Below are 23,130 nucleotides of genomic sequence, written 5' to 3' on the forward strand. Positions count from 1 at the left end.
TGGGATCTGTGATGGGAAAGGGTCTTCACCTGTGGCCTTCCTTCTCTGGAACTCATAGCCCCGGAGTGATCATGAAAAACCCAGCAGACCATTTAGGTTCTAAATCAGGGATGTTCCACTAATACTCCCCAAGCTTCTGAGAACATAAACCCCGGGGGAGATGGAATTTGACACGGCCAGAGCACATTGACTAGACAAGATAATGGCATATGATGTGCCAGGAGCCCAGGTCCTGGACCACAAAAGGGATACCAGTGGAAAAACAGAGTGTTTAGATAAAGTCTCAGGTGATCAGGACAGATGGTAGATGATAGAAAAGTGACAGATGATGGCTAAATGATGATAAAATGCCAAGGGAAACACCACTGATTGCGTTTTATCGCTGTATATTGTTTCTATACATTTTTACACATATTATTATTCATTTTTTTTTTTTTTTTACAAAACCCCAGTACCCAACAGAACTTCCTCAGCTATCGAGGAAACCGACGAGCCTGTGTTTGGGAGCTGCCAGGGACACATCACGTTTGCACGTGCTCACCTCCCTCCTTATGGCAACCCTCCCTGTTGTGCTCTGTCAGCCCCTTTTTGTGCAAAAGAGAAAGGAGGTAAATGGCTTGCCCAAATTGATTGTCACAGCGTGAATATAAAATTCCCAGGGCCATGCGTTTGGTCACTTGGTCCCCAGCTGGTGGCCATTGTCTTGGAAGTCTGTGGACCCTTCAGACATGGAGTTCAGTCTGTGAAGAGTCTATTCAGTTCTGGTTCTAACCAGAGCTCCCTGCTTCCTGGTCTGGCTGCCCTGTGAGGAACTCGTCCACACACCCTCCCACTGACACCACCTGAGCTGACACCGCCTCTACACCCTCCCACCTGAACGATGGACTGACCCCTCCTCCACCAAAACCATGAGTCAAAACAGCCATTTTCTCTCATGCCTAGTTTCCATCAGCATTTGGTCAGTGCGACAGAAAAGGTGGCTAATACAGACACAGGGCTGGCTGGCCGCTAAGGTACAGCAAACAGTAGCCGAGCAGGCCTCTTCAGGGATTGTGCCCCTCACCCTTTCTTATAAAGCTTTTGGGAAACTGAGATCAATGCCTGTCACAAGGATGACCCTCAGTCCATTGACAATGGCTGAAGCTCCAGGGAGGCTGAAGCTGGGAAGGAAGCCATTTTGGGCATGCAAACACCAGCCTCACGGGATCTCTGCTTAGGTCTGATGCTGATATTGTCTTAGAACTTGTGTCTGATTCCCTAATCTTCAGGACACAGGTTCTCTCTTCTCTTTCTCTCTTCCTCCCTCTCTTCCCACCCTTCCGGAGAACCATCCCCGCCTGGAGGAACTGTTCTAGAGGCTGTGAAGGAACCCAAGAGGCAGGAGGAAGGGGGGTAGCAGGTTTGATCCCGGGGTTTTCCAGATGGTCCCTGGCCAAGGCTCTTGTAGGACAGATCGTCACAGCCTGTCTGTGTGAAAGGTCAGTGTCTCTGAGAATAGTCCATCCATCCACAGTGCCCACATGAAACATTTTCTTCCTGCTGGCCACCCTCCTATCCCAGGCTGGCTTGTGGGACAGTTGCAAGACACTGTAAGTCCTCACCCATGGACCCTAATCCCTATGTATTCAAATGAGTCACTTGTCTTCTAAGACCTTCGTGTTCTCAATAGCCGACAGCAACATCTGGCCTTGCAGGGCTTTTAAGATGAACGAGTCCAACAGTAAACAGAAAGGCATGTCATGAGGGGCAGACCACGCAAGTGGGTCTTTCAGTCCTGACCACAGTGGCGAGTGGAACTCTCCCACAGTTCCATCGGTAAGGCAAAACCGGCAGTCCGGCAGTCTCCTATCAAGTGAAGTAATATGCCCCTTCAACCATATTGACCTAAGATAAAAACACATCGGGACACAAAACTATTCATGGCAGCAAACATTCATAGTAGGGGGAAAAGGGTGGTTTACATGCCCATTCGTGTGCTAAAGGGACGAGCCATCTGTGACATATCTGTGTGGTGGAGTACATGCCACATAGAGAGGAACCTGCCCACGTGCCCCAATATGGATGGATTGCCAGCGTGTCCCAGGAAGCCACAGCCAGTCTAGGCAAGGCAGATACTGAGACAGAAAGAGGGTCTGTTTGAGCCGCATGGGAGTGAAGGGGCTGACACAGAAGGAAACACAGGTCATCTGGGGCTACGGAAAAGCTCTACATCTTGATGATGGCAGTAGTTACGCAGCGGCAGGCGTCTGTCGGAGCACGCCAGACCATGCATGCCTTTAGAGTGCGTGGATTTCACTGTATATAATCGCACCCCAATAGAACTGATTTTAAAACAGAAAAAGACCGAATCTGTGTTCCCCCCTTCTCCCTCCTTACTTTTTTCCAGAGGCTATTAAGCCATTTCATCTTTAAATCCCCACCACCCACCACCCTAGGTCACTTGAGTATTAACCTCCTTCCCAGCTGCAGGAGGAGATGCTGTGTTTTCCGGCTTCCTGCTAGATTGCTTTTGAAGAGACCAGATGGCTCACCACTGAGCCAGAGGAGCGCAGGGGCCCGGAAATGGGATAATGAGGAACCTAGGGGTGGGATAGTTGGATGGGAGAAATTTGGGAGCTGGTCCTGAGGGCTGAGAGTCCCTGGGATGTGTGGCAGAAATGATCTGAGCTGAAGATGGACACCTGCGTGCACTGCAGCCCACTCTGGGATGGCCTGGTCATCCCCAAATTGTTTCACTGAGTTGTGGGGATTTGGTTTGGGAAACTGCCATGAGAGAAACTTAAGCCCCGTGCAGGGGCAGACTCTCTTAATGACTACGGCTAATAGTATTAGTCTCTGCTCCCAGTCTGACACGGCCCACGGTTGTGGAAGGCTGTGATGATTTCAGTGTGGGGGGGTGTCTCCCTCAGCCAGACCTTTCTCGAGAGGATGCTGCAGCTTATCAGAAGAGGAAGCTGGTCTTGTGGTAACCTACCAGGGCTCCAGAAACATCAAAGTTAAGACGAAAGGACCATATGCCTTTCATTTCCCGGAAGTAGGACGTGGCCTGTTTATCCATTAGAGCTGCTTATTAGCTTTAATTTTGTGGGGGGAAAGAGGTTTTCTTCATGAGGCTAAAACAGAAGCAAAAGCTGTTTTGGAGGCTTACCCATGCGGTCTGAACACTCTAGTCTGAACACTCTAATGCTGCAACACTTTAATAGAGTTCCTCACATTGAAGAATGAAATTAGTTCGTTGCTACTTCATAACTGTAATTTTGCTACTGTTACGAATAGTAACAAAATAGTAATCTGATATGCAGGATATCTGACATGTGACCCCCCCCCCCCAAAAAAAAAGAAGTCTTGACCCACAGGTTGAGAACCACTGCTGTAGCGGATGAGGTAAAAGGAGTGTCATGGTTTCATGGTCAACCTGTGCTAGGTTGTGACTTCCTGGCCAGGTGAGCTGCAGAGCAAGATTCTGTCTCAAAAGCCACCGGGCCTCCCTCAGATAAAACACTCAAACTCCAGAAAACATTCTAATCTAAAGTCCTTGATTGTCATGGCCAAACCTAGCCGTACCCCATTCAGCCCTGCCCTTGAGGACAGGAGCTGCCCGGAGGGGTCCCTGGCAGCCCACGTCACCTCACGGCCTACGAGAAGCCTTGGTGACTACTCAGGTCTTCCTAATGCCGCTGTGTGAACATTACTGCTGTTCCCTCATGGTGGAAGAGATTCGTAACTATCCCAGTCTGCCTTGTGGTACTGTCACAAAACTCCTGATGCTACAGGCATAAAAAAACAAAACGTTTTCTTGGCTCAGGATTATGGAAGTCGGAAAGTCCAAGCAGTATGGCCCAGGGAGGGTCTCCCTAGTTGTACCCAAACATGGCAGCTGGCACAAGATGGCAGGCGTGTCTCTGACAGAGCTCCTATGGTATGAGAACAAGAGAGCAGAGAGAGGCCAAGCTAAGTTATGACAGGCCACCCGTGCGGGACCTAATTTGCTCTTGTGGGGATTAATCTATCGCTCTGTGTCCGGCATTCATCCCTTAAAGCTCATGGCCCAGTCGTTTCCCATTAAGTTTTACCTACTAAAGGTCACTCTACCTTCAGAGTTTATATATTGAACTATACTGGGAAGCAAGCTTTAACACGGATTTTGATAGGGACAAACCACATCCAATCTGTAACAAAAACTGAGCTTCTTTGAAGAGTTGTATGGGGAGGAAATGAATCAAAACACAAAGTGTTTGAATCTGAGTTAACTTAATCGATCAATAGTGGCTGCTATTAATATGTCTGACTCAGGCCATCCTTTCCCTTGGCCATTGATCCCTATCCCCCATCCTGTCTCCATCTCTCATGTTGGCCTTCAAGGCTCGTAGTTTCCCAAGCTGTTTTTGTTTTGGTACAAAAACTTGCTTATGTTTCCTGTCATAAACCCATGATTTCCCTACTCGTCAGCTCTTTCCCTCCTTCCTCAGCCAGCTTCCAGAAGAGTCAATGCTGAATGAGCCTCCCTTCGCTTTGCTCTCTTGCCCACCCGCTGGACTCTGCCGTCTCCCTCAGACCCTCTGTAGGACATTCCCAGGGAGACTCCCAATTATTTCATTTCCAAACCCAGGGAACTTCCCAGTTCTTAATGGACTCAGTTCCAGCAGTAGGCAGTGATCAAGCCTCCTAGGGACATCCTCGATTCATGGTTTCTTCCCTTGGCAGAGGAGTGAGCTATTTTGCTTCTGGCTCCTAAAACAATGATAATAAGAGGTAACCAGCTCCATGCTGGGAGGAAGTCCAAGCAGCTGCTCCACAGAGAGGCCTATGAAGAAAGGAAACCGCTAGCCAGCCTCATCTGCCAGCCATTTGATGGCCACCCTAAAGATGAGGCTTGCAACTAGAGCCAGGCCTCTGTAGTTCGGCCTATGTGGAACAGAGAACTGTCTCCCATAAGCCATGGGAGTGATGAGGATTTCTTAGCAGAGACTTCATTGCATCCTGAGTTTGGGGCTTGGGTTGAAGGCAGCAGTCCCACAGCACAGCGCGGCTGTGTGCCTCCAGTCCCGCTTCTGCGTGACGCCGAGAGGGAGCCACTCATTCACAGGGAAAGAGATTTCACAGAGACCTCGCCTCAAATCATAGCAGAAGGCATGGGTCCCAGAACAGCAGTAGGCTGTAGATTTGTGGGACCTGCCTTCAGATGCTGTCTTCTCACTGCGATGGCTCTGGACTTACAAGCAGATTCTCTGACCTCATTCAGCCTGAGCTGCTCAGCTGTTAAAGAGATGCCCGGAATGAAGCACGTCGTACCTGTGAGCTCTCAGCAGAAATCCTGATGACTAACAGGCTGCAACATCCAGTTTTTTTTTTTTCCTGGTGCATTGCTGGCGTTTATATGCATCTCACAGCTCCCTACACTAGAATGAGCTTTCCAGAGCCACTCCAGTGGCGAATTCATTTCTACATCCAGTATAGGACATGGCCAGGCATACGATAGAGCAGCCACTGCTTGTCATCAGAACCATAAATAAAACCTGGATCCCGAGGGGCTGGAAAGCAATGGGGAATCAAGCACATACACACACAAAACACTCACATACATGCAAATGAAGGCACCGGTGCGTGCCGTAGACATATGGGGCTATTCATCACTGCCACCACAGGCTCAAGGCAGGCAGGCGAGGCTTTATAATCCCTTTCTATATATCACCTCAGTACAATCCTCACTTCACACCCATTTGGAAGGCTTTAGGGAGATCCACTCAGAACAGAAAGTCAGTTTGCAACTTGCGTGGGCCCGAAGGTTTCACCTCCCTCTCCTTCTTCCCTATAGCCACCCCACCCTAGCCCCAGAAGACCATAGCTCACACCGCCTTCTCTGCTTCCGCTTTTCAGGCCCAGCCGGTCGGCTGTCCAGCCCGAAGCCTGGTTTAATCTGAGCCCCATCACATCTGACAGGAGCTAGGTGGCCTCCCAGGGCCAGGCTGGCAGCACCACACGAGTTACGGAGCGGAGCCTTCCCTGCTTTGTGCCAGCTTCCCTCGGAACTTTCTTTCACCTCTTCATTACTTGGCAGGCTCGAGCCTGGCTGCTGAGCAAAGACAACTCAATAGGGTGGACTGGGGCCATCAAGCCTGCGGCAGCTCCCTCACCCCGAGCCCTGCTCAGGCTCAGCGTCAGACCACAAATTCACCCTTCCTCTGTCGTGGGCAGGCAGTGTCTCCAGGAATGGTCAGGGCTGGTCAGTGATGAGGACTGCCTTTCTGCAGCGTTCTGCCTCACGGTCATTTTTGAAATGGTGGAAGAAGAGCTCCGTGGCTAATATAGTCTTAATAGCACTGCTTGGTTATTGTATTATGATAACAACTGTAACTGTGCATTGGTGTCATTTGGACGACGGAGTACTAGCATTTGAGAGAGGCCTGATGACCTTCCGAGGACCCATGGCTAAGACTTCAGCTGTGCCTCTTGTATTGCCTCACCCTGCCTCTGGTGTACCTTACACTCCACTCCTCTATTCCAGGCCTCTGTGGGGGTGGGCTGGGGGTGGGGATGGGTGACTTCTCGTCTAGGAATGGAAGTCTTGATTACGTCTTCTATAGCAAAAGCTTTAGAATGAGACAAAAAATATGGACCTCACCCAGCCTGTCTCACAGCTTTAACAGACCTCTCAGCGCTAACTGCGCTCATGGTATACACCCGGCTTGGAGGCTCGTGGAACACCTACTTTTTTTCTGATGATTCAGCCAAAACGTAAAATTCAACATACTTGTGCACACCTGTTTTAGTGAGCAAAGGTTCTCTCTCTCTCTCTCTCTCTTTCTCTCTCTCTCTCTCTCTCTCTCTCTCGTGCACCTCTTGGTGCTCAGCACATCCAGGTTCACATTCCTGACTTCATGCCCACATTCAGGAGGTCCATAAAGATGCAAGAGTTCTTACCTAAACATCTGGCCCCTCAGACCTATGCTTGCACCATCTTGCACACAGAAGCACACCCGCACACACATGTACTCTCGGATATGTAGCCGGACGAGTATACACATTTTCACACACAGCATGTGGGTGAACGCATGTTACCTGCATGTCTGCACACTGAGGTCAGACCAGGGATGTGCTGTCACCTACGTGAACTCTCCTGACCATACAGACCACGGACACAAAGTTCCATGCTGACCTGCAAGCCACCATCCAGTGGTTACATACGGGTAGCATGTGCCGGTCCTGTAACCTAGTCCTGCCTGGCATGTCAGAGACGAGCAAGCCGACGGCCAAGTTCACAGCTACGACAACGCGAACTGTCATACAGGCACGGTAGTACCAATCCTTTTGTCCCTGAACACTGGTTTATGTCCTAGGCCTTTTCTGGGGAAGAGGGGCTTGTCCCTAGGATTGGAATGGCCACATCAGGATTTAACAGACTACAGAGCTTGTGTAAGAGCAGAAAGATGGCTCTTCCTTTTTTTTCCTCTATGGCCTTGGGTAGGCCACCTTTATCTCTCTGTTCATCAAACTCCACGTCTGTGGAATCGGGATAATGACACATTACCGCCAGGGCTCCATGGATAGATGAGGTAATAAATGCCCATAAGTGCCCTGCACAACAGAAATTAAATACTACAGGACCGGATGGAGAGCAGGGGAGAGTGACCTCCCTTCTTGGCTCTTAGCCCTTGGGCTATTTATTGTGCTACCAGATGACATCATTCCCCTGCTCAGTGACCCCTTGACTTCCCATGAGTCTTCTGCCCACAAGCTCTTCTGAAAAGTCCTTTCTAACCCCAGCTCCACCCATCTTCCTTGCTGTCACCCACATAGGTCCTTCTTAGAACACAGGATTGTCTTCTAGCCAATCTTTGCACGGACTTCCTTCCCCATAGAGAGGTGTTTGTGCAGATTCAAGCTCAGGCATTCCAACGCTGGCAGCCAAGCTCTGCATCTATTCTCTACTGTAGCTTTTAGTTTGTCTCTGTTCAAATGTCACCTCCCCAGGGAGGCCCTGCCTAACAGGACAGCTCTTCTCCTAGCCACCCTTTTACTGCTCCTTCCGTTCTTATGAGCTTGGCTGGCATATTCAGAAGCTTCCTTGTGGCATTGCTTATCTCGCCGTGAGGAGACTCATGCACACACAATGGCAGGACCTTTGATTTGCTGGTGAGTCCCCAGTGCCGGTGATGGCAGCGGAGCAGGAGATGCTCACTAGATACCTGACTCCTCCCCCAGGAACATGAATAAAATTGTCCATCCTCAGCAGAAACACCCTCTAGTCTCTCTCTGCTCTCCCCTCTCCTGTACAGCAATGCCTTGGGTTTCTAGCCTTGTTCTGTGCATCGTGATCGAGAAATGCGGGAGTGTGAATGAAGGTACTGGGCTGATCCTGCCTAAGGGTTTGTAAGCAGGGAGGGGTGTCGGAATCCCGGGCCTTAATTTAAAGCACTGATGGCTGCCCTTCTCTTCCACCATCACGCCCTTGTGACCAAGTCCAGCGAAGACACACACCCTCACCCTGGACAGGTGCATTTTGTAAAACCTTCTCTGGGAATCTCGGATGCACGAGGCTGTGGCCACCCACAGGAGGCCGGGGAGAAGAGAGAGAGGCTGCGAACATGAGAGCTGCTGCCTGGGTTTCAGTCTGAAGAGGAACCCCGCGTGGCTTGGGCTGTGGAATGGAGCCTACTCATTATGTTTTACTAGGACATATTGAGAGAAAGTCTGTAGGGCATTTTCCCGGTGCCCACCCCGTGGCTAAGTGCACGCTCACATTTCCTGTGCACTTACAGTGATTAAACAATTATTTTCCTCCGGGAGTCTTTGCTGATTGCGCTGCAGTGCTTAGGTTAGCAGCAGCATTCCGTGCAGCTGAATGGAGCATGTTTTCAGCCCCACCCTCCACTGTAAAGAACAGGAAAGAACAGGACCCCCCCATCACCCCAGTTTTCACCACTCTTCATGGTAAAATTCATCAAAGAGATTTCTTCACACACTTTATGCAACATTCTATCTTCCTTTACACTTCAAACCTTGCTGGCTCATCTACATCCCTATGTTTTTTTTTTTTTTTTAACAAACCCCAGAAATAACATCACTTTATTCAGCATGTATTTCTAACAGGTAGGAACTTTTAAAAGATATAATAACAGTATCATTATCACACCTACTTAAATTAACGGCAATTCTCTAATCTCTGCTAATACCTTGTCTTCATGTAAATTTCCCTGGTTGCCTTAAAAAAAAAAATGTCTTTTTCCAGTTGCTTCACTTAAATCAGGACGAAATCGGACCCACACATGGCATCGGGTTTTCTTTTACCCTTAAGCCCCTTCCCCTTCTCCCTTGAGCCCACCCTAATCATGCTTGCCATCACTCTCCCCTTTTCAAGGTCACAGTTGCCGAGCTGTTGCTGAAGGCGCTGGGCAGTTCCCTCCTCGCCCTGCTGGGCATGGGCGTGTCAGCAGTGACAGCCTCTGCTGTAATTCCTGGGATGTGCCAAGCTTTTCTTACCTGCCTTTGGCCACTGCACCTCAGCTCCTTCCCAGCACTGGCGGGTTCTGTCCCTGGACCCTTTAGCCCCCCCCTCCCAGTGTCATCAGTGTCGTTCAGTCTCAAAGACTTAAAAGCCAACTCAAGTTTCTGTTTCTAGCTCTCCCGGAGGCCCACTCAACATGCCTCTCCACCCCTGCAGGCGGCTGCTGGACCTCTCAACCTCCACCTGTCTGAATGTCAACACCTGTTTTTCTGTTGACATCCCTTGAGCTCATCCCCAACTTCCGTCTCTCTCTCAGCAGGCTGACTGCCTCAGTCCTGGCTACCACCATGCTCTTCTTGGATTTTTGCAAGCCTTCCTCCACTCCCCGCTCCTGTCTTCCTCTCCTCTTCAGTGTCTTCTCAACTCAGTATTCCAAATTCCTTTTAAGGATTCTTTGCTCAAGATTATCCTATGGTGCCATTTAAAAAAAACAAAACAAAACAAAACAAAAAAACATTTCCCAATAGGCCTTAATTCCCTGGACAAGAAACACTGGTATTGTTGAGAGGAGAGCTCTTCATTATGTACGCTGCCCTGGCCACTGCTGGATGCTCCCCAGGGCCTGGACCACTAAAGGTCGGCAGAGACGTATCTTCCAGCAAGGCTGTCACCACTTAGAGTTCTGCAATGCCCCCCGTGCCCTTCCAAACTGCCTGGTGGCCTGTGGAATCCCCGTTAAGAATCTCTTACAAGCTGTGCCGCACCCCTTCACTCTTCTGCCGTCCCCCCCCCCCGACACCCCACTGTGATGATTGTTTTCCGTGAACTTCACAGTCTAGGTTCACTTGGGAAGGCGTTTCAGTGAGAGGGTGTCTAGATGAGATTGGTCTACTAGGGACTATCTTGATTTCCTGAACTGAGGTAGAAAGGCTGCTAGTGCCACGGTTGGGCGGCACTATTCCCTAGGTGTAAAAAAAAAAAAAAAACTCTATCAATGTACTAGGTAGTTGAAAAGAACAAGTTAAAAATTTTAAAGGACAAACATGGCTGTGTAAAAAGTCCAAGCATTTGGGGGCGGTGATGGGGGTGGGGGCAAAAGCTCCTTGCACAAGTAGGGGTGACCAGAAGGCTAGAGCTAGAGTGTGAGTACCTTGGCCCTTCGGTGGGGTTGGATGGTTCTTGTCTGCAGCCAAGATCTGGGAAAGTCAATGGGTTCTCAGGCCCACAGCCCAAGTTTAGGGGTTCCTGGACTCTGTGGCCTTGGAACAGATTCTGGGGGGGGGGGCCGCTTTTGCCTAGGTTGTGTGACCTCGCCCTCTGGCTTCCTGGCTTGCTCCCTGTTTTGTGGGGGAGGGTGACTGAGGCAAGTCAGAGTCATCTCAAAGGGTAGCAGGAAGTTCTTGGATGCAGTCTGTCTGAGAGAAGGGTGTGACGGTGTGGAGTGAGGGGTGAGGTGGACAGGAAGACACAGCGGGGATGAAGAAAGCTATCCTCAAATATTTGAGGGGCTGTCAGGTGTAAGAGGGGAGAGGGAGTCCTGTTCTGAGCCAACTAGAACTTTCAGAAGGCAGGGACAAGCACTCCCCAAAAGCCCTTTCTTTGTTAAGCGCTTACCACTAGAAGGTTCCCCAACTAACAGCAAGTACCACATTCAGGGTCCTCATTACGTCCATGGCTAGCCTGATACTTTGTCACCATTCTCCATTTCTCAGAGTGAAATACCAGGGCTGTGCTCACAGTCGGCTGTGCCCACAGTCAGTAAATTACTGAGTCAGGATTCAAATGCGGCCCTGCTCCCTGGTCACCTAGCATTTCAAGTCCAGCCAGGAGGCCCTTTGGGATTCTAGGACTACAATTCTGCCATATAGCAAGAAGGCTGGGATTCTCCTGCGGGCATGTTGGATACAAGAAGGGGTGTGTGTGTGTGTGTGTGTGTGTGTGTGTGTGTGTGTGTGCGCGTGCGCGCGCGCAAAAATCGACTTGGGCAAAACCATCCTCAAACAAGACCCTGTCACTCCCATCTTTACTTCTCCTTCTCCAAAGAGAATCCTTAGGCAGATCTGGGCCAGACCTCAGGAGGCCAGGCAAGGACACCCTCAGCACCAGGGGACCAGTCCTACCCACACACTTACTGCCAATCCCGAGGAAGCGCAAGTCACCATGCTGGGGTGGATGGATTGTGAAGGGGTGGGGAATGAACGCGGATGAGGTGGGGTGTGGAGGGTGATAAGGGAAGGAGAGAAGGCTAGCTGGAGTGCCTGGCATGGCAAGAAAATATAGAGCGACATTGGGAAGTTGAGGTCTTTCGAGTTTGCGGGGGCAGGGGTTGAGGGGGGGGTCAGCGCCCAGGTGAGGATGGCTCTTCCCAAGCTCGTGACTCAGCAGCGAGCACGCGCGGGAAGGGCGGCGGGGGCGCGCGGCTTCCCCGAGCCTGGGGTGCCCGCCCCCGCCGGGGAGCGTGACGCCGGCGCGCAGAGGGGGCGCGTGGGCTGGGAGATCCTGCGCTGTTCCGCAGCAACTCGCCAGCCGCCCACGTTCCCAGGCTCGGCCTCCGCTCTTGCCCCCCAGCCGGGAGTCCCCGAGAGAGTTGGGTGGAAGAGGAAGGACTTTTCTCAGGCTTGCTAGTGGCTGGGGACCAGCTAGCCAGCCAATGGGGGGCTGGCGGGAGTGTGGGGGTCGTCCCCGGGCTCCGGAGGGAGGCGGGCTGTCTGGCTGCAGAGCCCTGCTCCTGCATCTCCTTAGATTTGAGCCTTGATTGCTACAGAGGGTACCCAGTGGACATTTGCAGCGTTCTTAGCTCTAGATGCCTCTTTGCCTCTTCTTCGGGATTCCCCATCAGCCTCTATCCCAACCCCCACCGCCCGGGGCTCAGCTGCCACAGTCTCCCCTACTCCCAGACAGAGAGCATTTAGTCTCTCTCACGCTCCCTTCCCAGGGTCTTTTCTTGAGATGTTTTAACAGCAACCCACCAAGGGCTTTGCTTCACTATTCATGGTGAGCTGTGGGTAGAAGCCAAGGGAGGAAATGATTGGAATAGAAAGGAAATCAAGGTCCAGATAAGGGGAGGGGGAGTAGTTGCTGCAAGACTGTAACGGGGTCTGGCATCAGCACAACCTTGGCTGTAGGGTCAGAATCCATTTGCTTAAAAGAATAGTGCTGTCAGCCCGCTGCCTGTCCTGCCTTCAGAAGTTTCGGAAGCCGGAGTTGGCGGGTGGGGGGTGAGGTGGGGGGGCATATTTAAAAAACAACAGAAACTCTGCGAAGCGTTATTGCGTCAGGATTTCCCTCTGTGTACAAGAGGCCCGGCCCTGCCCTGCAGAGTTTCTGTTGTTTTTTAAATAACCATTGTGTTAAATTTTAGGACCGATTGAAAATCGTGGTAGATTGGAACCATTCATCCAGGAGGAAATTGCAGGAGTCCCCCTCCTGTGCCAGGGATGGGGGCGCATTCCCGATTCCTGGAAGCAGGATGGCTGGTTTGACCTGGCAAATTGGAAGAGGCAGCTAGTGCCAGGCCCGGCCACAGGACAGCAAACGAGCAGAGTCTGCGGAGAAAGCCACTGCAGATTTCTCTCTGTTGTGTTTCACTGTACTGTGACATCAAAGCTCTGGGTCTCTACAGGGAACCCCTGGGGTGCAGCTCAGCTGCAGCACTGCCAAATTTCTAGGGGGGCTTCTAGGGATTCGTTTTTTTCCGGTGGGCCTAGGAATCCTGCTTTTCCCACATAGAATACCGGTGACAGCAGGATGGGTGTGGAGGTCCAGTTTTACAGAGGATCTCGGAGGTGGGATGGGAAAGAATCAGCTAGCCAAGAGAGATGACACTTGGCCTGAAGAGAAGGAAAACACAAGAAAGCCAAACATACTGGCGTTCTGATAGAGTTGACCAAGCAGGCCTCACTGGGAGGGTTGGGGGCGGGTAGGGAGGTGAGCTGCTTTTCCGCCAGACCTCCACAGCCCTGGATGCAGCGCCATGCCCGTTTCACTAACTTGCTCACCTAGCCTCACAAAAATACCAACACCGTGTGTGTGCCCATCCCCCTCCATCAGGATCTTAATGTCATTGCCCAGGAAATCTTTCAAGAAAAACCTGGCGGCTGAGGAACAGGACTGGAAGGAGCAGTTTGGGTGCTGGACCCTGTTGCGTCCCAGGCAGGATGGTCATCCCCATCCCATCTCCCAGCTCCGTTTTCCCTCTGCCTCCCTCCTTCCTGGTGAAGGATGGGACCCAGAGTTTCCCGTGAGCTCTCTACCATGGGCCACGTCCCTGGCCCTTTTCTTCTTCTGGAGACAGGCCATGATTCAGGACTCCTTCTGTAGAGACATTTTCTGTTGCTCTTTCAATCTGCCCAGGGTATGTGTGTAACGAGACATTCATTACAACATCTTCTCAGGCTTTGATGCCAGAGCATTTCCTTGGCTAGGGATTAGTCAAGAGTCTGGGAGTGAAGGTAGAGGTGGAGCTTCCTTCCTCATAGATAGGAACAGTGAGTTCTGTTAGCATGGATCCATGCTTCTACTGCCCACTCTCCTTCTCACTTTGATACCAAGCCTGAGATGCTGAGCCCCCAGGTCTGCTCTTTGTACATACCCGGGAGAGAAAGGAAGCCCAGTGCTGTTGGGGTAATTGCAAACTACAGGGAGAAAGAGCAGTCTTCCAGACAGCTCTTCCTCGGCCCTGACACTTTGCCCTTTCTCTCCGTCCACTTCAGAATCCAAGACACTGGCTTTATTATTACTATTTTTTAACCAGCACCCCTATACCAGGTAGCAGTTCAGTGCTGAGCTCTGCTCACATCTCCCACACCTCAAGTTCCATGGGCCATCAACTCCTGCTTACTGGTAATTCATACTTCCTGCTTTGTAGCAATGCCTAACGTAACCACGGGACATTTTAGCATCCCAAAGTTTGTCTCAAGATCCTTGAAAAGAGCAAGAGCTTTCCCAGCACCCTGATGCTTCTTTAGTCCTTTGTGGTCTTTGCATCGAAGGTGAGGCTCAAAGGGGAGTCTGACCTCTACATCCCAAATAACAGTGGCTCTACTAGCTTCCCCGTGGGCGAGCTTTGTGCCCTTACTCTCCCCTCGGGGCTTTCAGCTCTTAGAAAAATCACTAGTGGAAATGAGGATACATTTACATTTTTTTAACAACCTTGTTATCGGGCCCTTCATGCTCTGCCCTGGCCCTCGGTCAACCAGAGCTGTCACGTTCTGGCAAGTACTGCCCTGGGAATGGTCCACAAACACGCTTACATGTGGACGTGGGAAAGACTGATAAGGCTGCTTGGATGGTTTTCATCCTGTCCTAGAAGTGGCGTTTTAACAAAAGAGATAAACTTTGCACGCTCAAAACAATCTCTGTGGAGTTGTGGCGTGGGGAACATACTGTGTGGACCTCCTCCATCCCCTCGGAGCCCGGTAAGTAGTTGCAGGTTCGTTCCTGAGCATCATGCAACCAACCGATGAGTTCTTCTAAGCCATCGGCGCGGAGAGGCGGAGGAACAGGATGAAGAGTTAGAGAGCGTGAGCTCTAAAGCTAGCCTTGTGCCTCACCAGTTTGGAAGCACCAGCCCAGTCCCCCTCCGACTTTCATTTTCCCGTTTGCAAAAGGAGAAGCCTGGGCCAGGTGGCCTAAAGTGTCCTTCCAGTGCTGCCATCCGCTTGGTTCCCCAGGGGGACCCGTGAAGTCCTTTAGTCCCTGCATCTCTGGACAAGATGAAATACCCTGATGGCAGCACAGAGCACAGGGGCCTTCTCTGGCTGGGAAGGGACTCGAGAAGGCAGCCTGCGTACCCTGTGTCCACAGCAGCCTGCCACGGGGGAGGGGTAGGTACTGCACAGCACAGCATTGGCCTTAGTTACATAACCCTCCTGATCCTAGCAAAGAACAACAGCGAAACAGCCTGTTCCCGGAGCACCCGGAGCCCCAACACACACACTCACTCACATGCCTGCACGGACACACACATGTGCTTACATGCACGTATTTGACATTAGTGGCTGTGTAGCCACAAGTGCCTATGGGAATCTGAGAAACTCTCTTCCTGTGCTTTATTATACTTTTTTTCTAGAAGTGTCTCATTAAATATACACATATACCTATCTGAGAGAAGACTCGGACCCTGTAGGTCTGACCAGAGACAGTAGGGTCCCCCCAGTCCCTCACTTTGTTTAGAGTCATCTGAGCCTCTTCTCTTCTTCAGTCTCTCCCTGCTGTCTTTCCACCTCTGTAGGGGCTGCATAGGAAAGGGCTACCTTCTGTCCCCAGTAGGAGCAGCCTGCAGAAGGATCCACAGGACCTGCTTTCTCTGAACATGGAAGGTGTTTCTCAGGTTCTGCCCTCCTCACTGGTCACTGTTGTCCCTGGCAGGTCACTTTGCCTTTTCCTTGAGGACACGTGGCTTTTACATTTTAGGAAAAAAAAATGGCCGAGTTCCTTCTCACCAGAGGGCGTGGTGATAACTCGCACATCTCTGATACCCTAAGAGAAGGACAGGCGATCTTAAAAGTGCTGCGGGAGAGCTCACAGTTGGCCTAAGATGCATTTTCCAGCCGCGAAGTTGTCACATCGCATAGAGATCACAGGCCGTGGTGGCTTTGTCCTGCCTGGCTGCTTGACAAGGTCGAGCCTACAGTCACAGCTCTGGAATGGTTTGGGGGCATGTTGTCTGGTGGTAGGGACACATGTCCAAAGGTGACCTAATAGGCCAGAAGGAACCCAAGTGTGGATTCTGGTCTACAGCTGTTATCTGAGAGATGATCCATTCATCTTTCCTTGGTCTTGGCTGAAATACTCAGTTGGATTAAGTGCTTAAGAAGAGCCCAGAGTAGTGCTAAATTAAGTGGTAGTTCATTGTTCTTAATCAGCAAGTCCTTAAAGCACCTCCCTTTTCTATGCGCAAAATGCAAAAAGAAGAAAATAGGATGAGGTGAGGTACCCCAGCTGGTCAGTGCTAAGATGGGGCTCCTGCCTGGGTGTGCCTCTGATCCCAGGCCCTCCGATGCTTAGCCCCTAAGAGTGCTGTGCTCCAGCGGCTTCCCAGAGCTCTTTCCCGCCGAGAGCTCCAGCTTGTCTCCTCACCTCACTCCTATCTTTTTCTTTCTGTGATGGCCTTCAGAAGCCAACATGACGCCCAGCTGTCCCCTCCCTGCCTGGAAACGAGAAGCCCTTTGCAGCTTCTTTGAAGACCTACACTTGGTGCTCTTCCAGAGTGAAGCAGAAAGTTACCGCAGTGTCTTTAGCCTGGGAGCCTGCCAGAGTTCTCCTGGTAGAGAACCTGCCAGTTTAAGGAGTGTCCCCAGGTCCTCCTAGGAGGCTGCTGCCATTCTGTGTGCTGGGCCATGGAGTTTGTCTGGACCCCTGTGGGAAAATGCTCTGGCTTCCCAATAAGGGAGTTAGGGTGAAAATCTTTGCATGGGATTTAAATTCAAGAGCTGGGTCTCCTTTTAGACCGTGGTCCCAACTATTGGTCCTAGCTTGCTCTTCTTTTTCACATCACATTCCCGATCCTTCCCTCCCCACCCAGCCCTAACTCGGTCTGTCTTCCCTCTCCTCCCATGGAATTAACCTTTGGAACTTGGGCTGCACAGATACTTGCTGAATCAGCAGGAATAACTGCTGTGCCTCTTGCTTGGGTTGGTGCCAAGAGGAACCTGTGCCAGGACGCCTCTGTGAGGCCTGTGATGTTGCCCACATGATATATAAGAAGGGCTGGGAGGAAGAAAGGGAGACGTGGTGCATGTTTGGAAGTGGGGGAAATCCCCAGAGGCTAAGGAATGGCTTGAGTCCCTAAAACTGTTTTTTGTTTTGTTTTATTTTTCCCCTGGATCAAAGGGCAGAAAGGATCAGTCTGGGCCTTTGAAAAGGTCCAGCAAGCAAATCTTTAGAAAGATCTGCTCTGTACCAGCTTCCAAGAATGAGCAAAAGGTTTCCCTCCCTCTTCAACTGAACCTTCCTCAGGTCCCACCTTTTAACTAGTTTGTTTGGAATCCTCTGCCTGTTGATGGCACAAGATGGGCAGGACATGGATAGACAGATGAGTGAGCTTTGGCAACCAGGCATTCTAGGCTCAAGACATGCTGAGACTGTCATTGTCCCCTGACATGGCTAGGCAGGGACTCTCTATCAGTGGAAGGAGTGATGTCTGCATGCAGCACAGGTGTCTCCCACAACTGAATCTGTTAGTTTCCTTTCTGGTTGTCTTTGGCTCTTAACTATTTTCTGACGCAAACCCTTACTTCTAGCCACTAACCTCCCCACCCCCGTCTGGTTCCAAACTTCTGTGCATGCCCATTCTTTTTACAGTATTTGGAGAGAGGATGGCTCCAGGAAGCTGTAGCCATGCTCACGCTCGCTTACACATTTCTAGAAGTGTCTCGTTATATGTCATCTAGGGACCACTTGCTTCCTTCCTGTCTTCCCACAGCACAGACTTCAGGCTTTTATACAGACTGAACTCCTGATACGGTTAACTCACTGATAGACCTTCACGCTCGGGTGAACTTCCAGGGTGAGCCAGCCAGACACTGCCACCTTCAGGCCGACCACCCTCACTCCGTAGAAGAGATATCCGCTCTAATCAGCATCCTAGACGGCTCTGGCTAAAGGGGACATGCATACATCATCTAGCCATTACCAGGCCAGAACCAGCATGATACCAAGGAGCTCTTAGGGATGACTCAGGATATGCTTTATGTTCTAGGGGGTGGAGCTCAGTGGGAGAACATGTGCTTAGCATGTGCAAAGCCATGGGTACAGTCTCCGTCAGGAGAAGGAAAGGGGAGGCAGAGGAAGAAAGGAGAGAGGGAGAGAGAGAACATTCAAGAAAAGAAAGGGGAAAGAAGAGAAGAAAGGAGGAAACTAACAAAGGGGAAGCGTGCTCCAGGAAGGCGAGGGAGGAAGAGACAAACAGTTAAGTACTGACGGTGTGTGGACTTTCATACTGAGTTGGGGAGCTTGGAGAAAAGCTGAATTTGATGCACAATGTCCAAATCGTCCCTCAGCGTGAGCAATCACCTGCCTCTGGGACTAGAGACACACATTTAGTTTGGGCTCCAAACTAAATGTGACTGAGTAGGTGGGCGAGTGTACTGTAATAGAAGCTGTGGTCGCAAAGGCTGCACAGGGTCATGTGCTTCCGGGGGAAGGGGTCTTTTCCAGGTCAGGCTGAGGCCTGGCTCCAGCCAGGAAAAAGAGAATCAGTCCTGTAGCTGCTGTGAGCCTTGATTGAATGAGAAAAAGAAAAAAGAGGAAGAAGCTATGTTTGCTGCTTTCATTAAGTTTCACAAGCAGTGGGGGCTCGTGCTAGCAGGAGCAAGAAGCAGGCAGAGAAAGGTCGCTAACCCCTAGGGGTTTCTGTAACATGGTTGTGCTAACCCGCCTCTACACTGCCGCTCTCTTAGCCTGGATCCCAAGGCCTGCCCCTTTGTGTGTCCCCCAGCTGAAACAGGGAGAGAGGCCAGGCTGCACCCTAATTCCCATCAGATGGCCACTGAATGATACATCATTTCCCAGCCCCTGAGCCCTAGATTCTCCCGTGTTGGGCAAGAAGAGGGAATAGACTGTGTAGCTGGTGTGTGTGTGTGTGTGTGTGTGTGTAAATGGTATCTAACAGTGCCTGGCCCTTTGGACCTTTTGCTTATCTGTAGCAACTGACCTAGAGCCACATTCTTCTTCTGTAATGAAGACAGAGAGGAATAAGCACAACACAGCAGAAAGATTACGACCCAAAGCCCTCTCTTCCATCTCTTCCCCCTCCGCACAGTAGAAAACCGGATTAGAAAAAAGCCTCAGGGAGAGAGCAGGTGGGGCCTAGGGGCACAATTGCTGTTTCTAGTCTCTTCACGGTCCCTCACCCTGCACATAGAGGCCTCTCGCTACCTGCTGGCTCCATCTAGCCATGCCATGTGGAAGAAGGGATGCACAGAGGACAAACATCCATGGAGCCATGGGTAGGACAGAGTGGGCTAAACACCTACTGAGCAACACTGATCCATTCCTGAGCTCCATGGGGGAAACGTCAGTTGAAGCCAGGCAAAAACATAGGGGAGAAATGGTATTCCAGGGGCCTCCAGGCATCCAAGGTGTGCGTGATTTCACCAAGAGGGGAAGAAAGTTTCAGGGAAGTGAGGTAAGTAGGCTCTCACTCTTGGTGTTTCTGGGTATCTAGGCCTGGGGAGAAGGGGAAAGGCTGGAAACTCTGGAAAAACTGAGAAGCTGATGACCAGTGCCTGGCACAACTTTCCAAATAAAGGTCTCCCAGCAGCTTCCACAGCCTTCCACCATGCTGGTCGGTTCTTATTTTTGCTCCATAGGAAGCAGAAGCAGGTCAGGGAAGACAGAGATACAGGGATGGTACATGGTCTTGACATATGAGACTGGAGAGGAGTCTCAAACTCTGGAGCATCTGTATAGAAGACATCAGCTCTTTGGACTCTTGGGGGCCAAAGAGAAGTCCTTATCCAAGAAGAAGATCTGTCACCAATCCTTCTTGATCACATCTTCTCTACAAGGCCCAAAGAGACTGAGGATGCAGTGGGAGAGAAGGAAGACACCAGCCATCATGAGAAGAGAACTCAAGGGAAGAATTCTAAATGTCAGCCCTCTGTGGCTGTCCCTAGGGAAGTGGGGTGGAATTGTTCCCTCTGTTGGGGGAAAAGGCCATATAATATCTAGGAAGAATTTTGCCTTGAGCTAAGATGTGGGTGTTGAGGAAAAAGTGATGCTCCATTTTTCATGCCAAGAAAGAAAGACAGGCATAGAACTGAAAGACAAATAGGCCACGGAGGATTTTTTTTGAGGGGGTTGAAAAAGATGCATTAGGTCTGTCAAGCCAGGTCATCCTAGATCCCCACCTACGGGGTCCTGTGCTTCTGGCCAAATCTACCCTGTGATCAAGCATGCCTGGCCAACCTTCTTAACTCCACATGGATGAGAGAGGAAAGCGAGGTCGGGGGGGGGGCAAAGTGAGCTTTTAAATAAAGCAGAGTGTCTTCCAGACATAAAGCACAGGTGAAACGGAGTAGAGATGAGGCGCTCGGCTCTCCTCACTTGCCCCTCCCTTTCCTTCGGCATCACATCATCAGGGCCACTGTTGACCAGGCACTGATTGCCACAGGAATCCACCCCCCCCCCGTCTAATCAGAGAAGTAATACTGACAGGATCGCCAAGCTCACCCAATACAGAGGAGAACACATCCCAGCCCCCCTCCTCCCCTATTCCATGGGCCCCACGAGTGAAGACAAATCTCGAGGCCCTAGACTCTGCCTGGGGGACAATTACTATTTCCTCCCGGAATCCAAGATGAGGTCTCCTAATAACCAAGGGGAAATAGGGCTTGCCATAGTAGCCACAACAGACATTTAGGGAGGCATTGCATTCAAGGAACTGTTTTCCAGTGGTCTCCATTCTCATGTTCCCCTCCCACGATTGCCAGCCACCCTGCACCCCGATGGGCTCCTGAGTCAGAGGAGAGAGCTCCGTCCAGGTGAGTCCTCAGGGGCTCACAGAGGCGTCCGGGAGCCTGGAAGGTTGTTTCTGTATACCCACTAGGCACTGCAGGGACCCAGTGAAACGATGTTCACTTGGGTCAGAGGGAGGAAGCTTCCCCAAGTGAGCTGCTCCTGGCTCTGACTCCCACTGCATCAGATAAAAGAGCCAGCTCCTTTCCCTGGCAGCGCTGTCTCCCACCCTTCATCCTCCTGTATTCCACATCCCTCCTGCCCTTCAGCTTTATCCTCTCTGCTCTAATCCTTGCTGCTGGACCCCAGCCCCCATAAAGCTCTTCAATCTCCTGATCAAGCATGTCTTGGTATCTCACTCTTTATTTAAACAGTTGCACGATGAAAACTCCCTTCCCCATCATTCCTAGCTTAAATCCCTCAGTGGGCCTCAGCTTCGGCTTAAATTTTGCACCCAACTTCCTCCCAATCTTATCTCCTTTAATTTCGGAAAGTTACCAATATCTCCAGCTAATTAAAGCCCATTTCTCTCATTCCTTGCCCCAAAGATGGTCTAGATACTTCCTTTTGCTCCAACCGCCACAAAACCCGAAACGCGGATCTCAATCCCTCCTTTGCGGGACTCTCCTTGACACATTTTCACTCAAGACATCTCAGCCCGGCCCGCTTCACTTCCCAGTAGCCGGGTCCTTCACTCTTCCAAGCTGATTTCCCCTATGTGCTCACACCCACTTGCTTCTCCCACCTCCTCGTCCCTACTCACTCGGGTCTCCTGCTCAGGACGCCCTTGCCGAGGGCGGCGGGGGATGTGTGCTGAAGGAGGGCTCCGGTGGCAGCACAACAACTCGAGGGACGCTCCTTCTCGGCTACAGCCCCAGGTGCCACCGAGTGCTGATGGGGCGATTGGGGAGGCTGAACCTTGCTGCTGGGGCCCGGCTGGGGCTGCGCCAGGAGCTGTCCGTGGTGCTGAAGCGGCGGCTCTGGCGCGGCCGGCACGAGCTGTCCGTGGTCCTGAAGCGGCTCCTGGGCCGCAGAGGCGGCCGGAGCGGTAGCTGCAGGAGCAGGCAGTGGGGCTGACGGCGGGGGGACGAGCCCCGGAGGAGGCTGGGCTTGCAGCAGCTGCTGGTGTTCCCACAGGCTGCGGTTCTCGGCGCTCAGCTCGTCTAGACGCCGCTCCAGCTCATCGATGCGCTGGCGCTGGGTGTGGATGAGGCTTTGCTGGTTCTGCACGATGGCCGTGAGCTCCTTGAGGTAGAGCACGGCGCGCACCGGGTTCTCCAGCAGGCTCTCCATGCCGCCCGCCGCCGCCGCCGCCTGCGCCCTGCCTGCGCCTCGGCGGGCGGCGGGGAGCGTGAGCGCGCAGGAGCCCAGCAGCCCCGGCGGTCGGCGGCCTCCCTCCCTCGCCAGCCCTCCCTCCCCTTCCCGCCGTCGCCTGCGCGCGTCACCGCCACACAAGCCTTCGCACACGCACTGAGGGGCGGACCCAGCTCCAGGGCCCACCTCCCACCTCTGGGCTCCCTGAGGAACTCTGCCTCCCGCGGAGGCGTAGGGGAGGAGATGGGGGAGCGGAGGGAAAAGGGGCTGCGTCGCGCAGGATGCTCTGTGAGAACCCAGGATGGAGATAAATCCGACCCGCCAGGAGGCAAGAACCAACCCAAGCAGAAGCGCTGGGAAAGTGCTATGGGACCAAGAAGACAGAAAGGGAAGCCGCTAGAGAGAGAAGAATAAAGGGAGGCGGGCACAGAGGAAGAGAGAAATATAGAGGCACCCAGCTCTGAAATGTCACAATCACGTTTTCCTGTCTCTAGCCATCTCGGAGGCTGTGGCCCATTTTTAAAGACCTTCTATGGAGGAGACACACCTGCCTCTTTGATGCTAAATGATTCGCTTTGGGGGATGTCCGTGAACAGTTAAGAAACCCTAGAAAACACGTGTGTCTGTTGCTTAGTTCTGCCAGGGGTAAATGAAGGCAGGAAGGCTGCTATGCAGGACTTTCTCTGGAAATGAGATCCTATGGCTCTTTGGACCACTCTAACGGGAACAGAAACGAAATAGAACAGGGCCTCTGAGCCTACTGCTTCCAGAACCTTCTGAAGCAACCATTCTGTTTGATATCCAGGTGGTGCGTGCCATTAGGAATCTGGACCAGGAGAAGGTATAATAACGACCAAGATGGGTTTGTTGGCCTCTTGCAGCTTATGAGCAGTGGACAGAAGACTTAGTAA

General features: G+C 51.6%; 1 protein-coding gene across 19 annotated transcripts in view; it reads right to left on the reverse strand.

The window, feature by feature from the left end:
* Iqsec3 (IQ motif and Sec7 domain ArfGEF 3) overlaps positions 1–22,340 on the reverse strand; it is an 89,324-nt gene extending 66,984 nt beyond the window's left edge. For 17 of the 19 annotated variants that reach the window (XR_009591944.1, XR_009591943.1, XM_021632620.2 and 14 more), the window contains exon 1: positions 21,669–22,339. Coding sequence is in view for 17 of the 19 variants with exons in the window: in XM_021632620.2 (XP_021488295.1) it covers positions 21,669–22,198 (530 nt within the window). In the remaining 2 variants the exon portion in view is untranslated. Of the gene's footprint in view, positions 1–21,668 lie in introns of all 19 variants that reach the window. The other 2 variants (XM_060384123.1, XM_060384133.1) reach the window with 1 other exon arrangement.
* Between the last annotated feature and the right edge of the window lie 790 nt (positions 22,341–23,130).

Source organism: Meriones unguiculatus, chromosome 5 (assembly GCF_030254825.1).
Source record: "Meriones unguiculatus strain TT.TT164.6M chromosome 5, Bangor_MerUng_6.1, whole genome shotgun sequence".
Lineage (NCBI taxonomy): Eukaryota > Metazoa > Chordata > Mammalia > Rodentia > Muridae > Meriones > Meriones unguiculatus.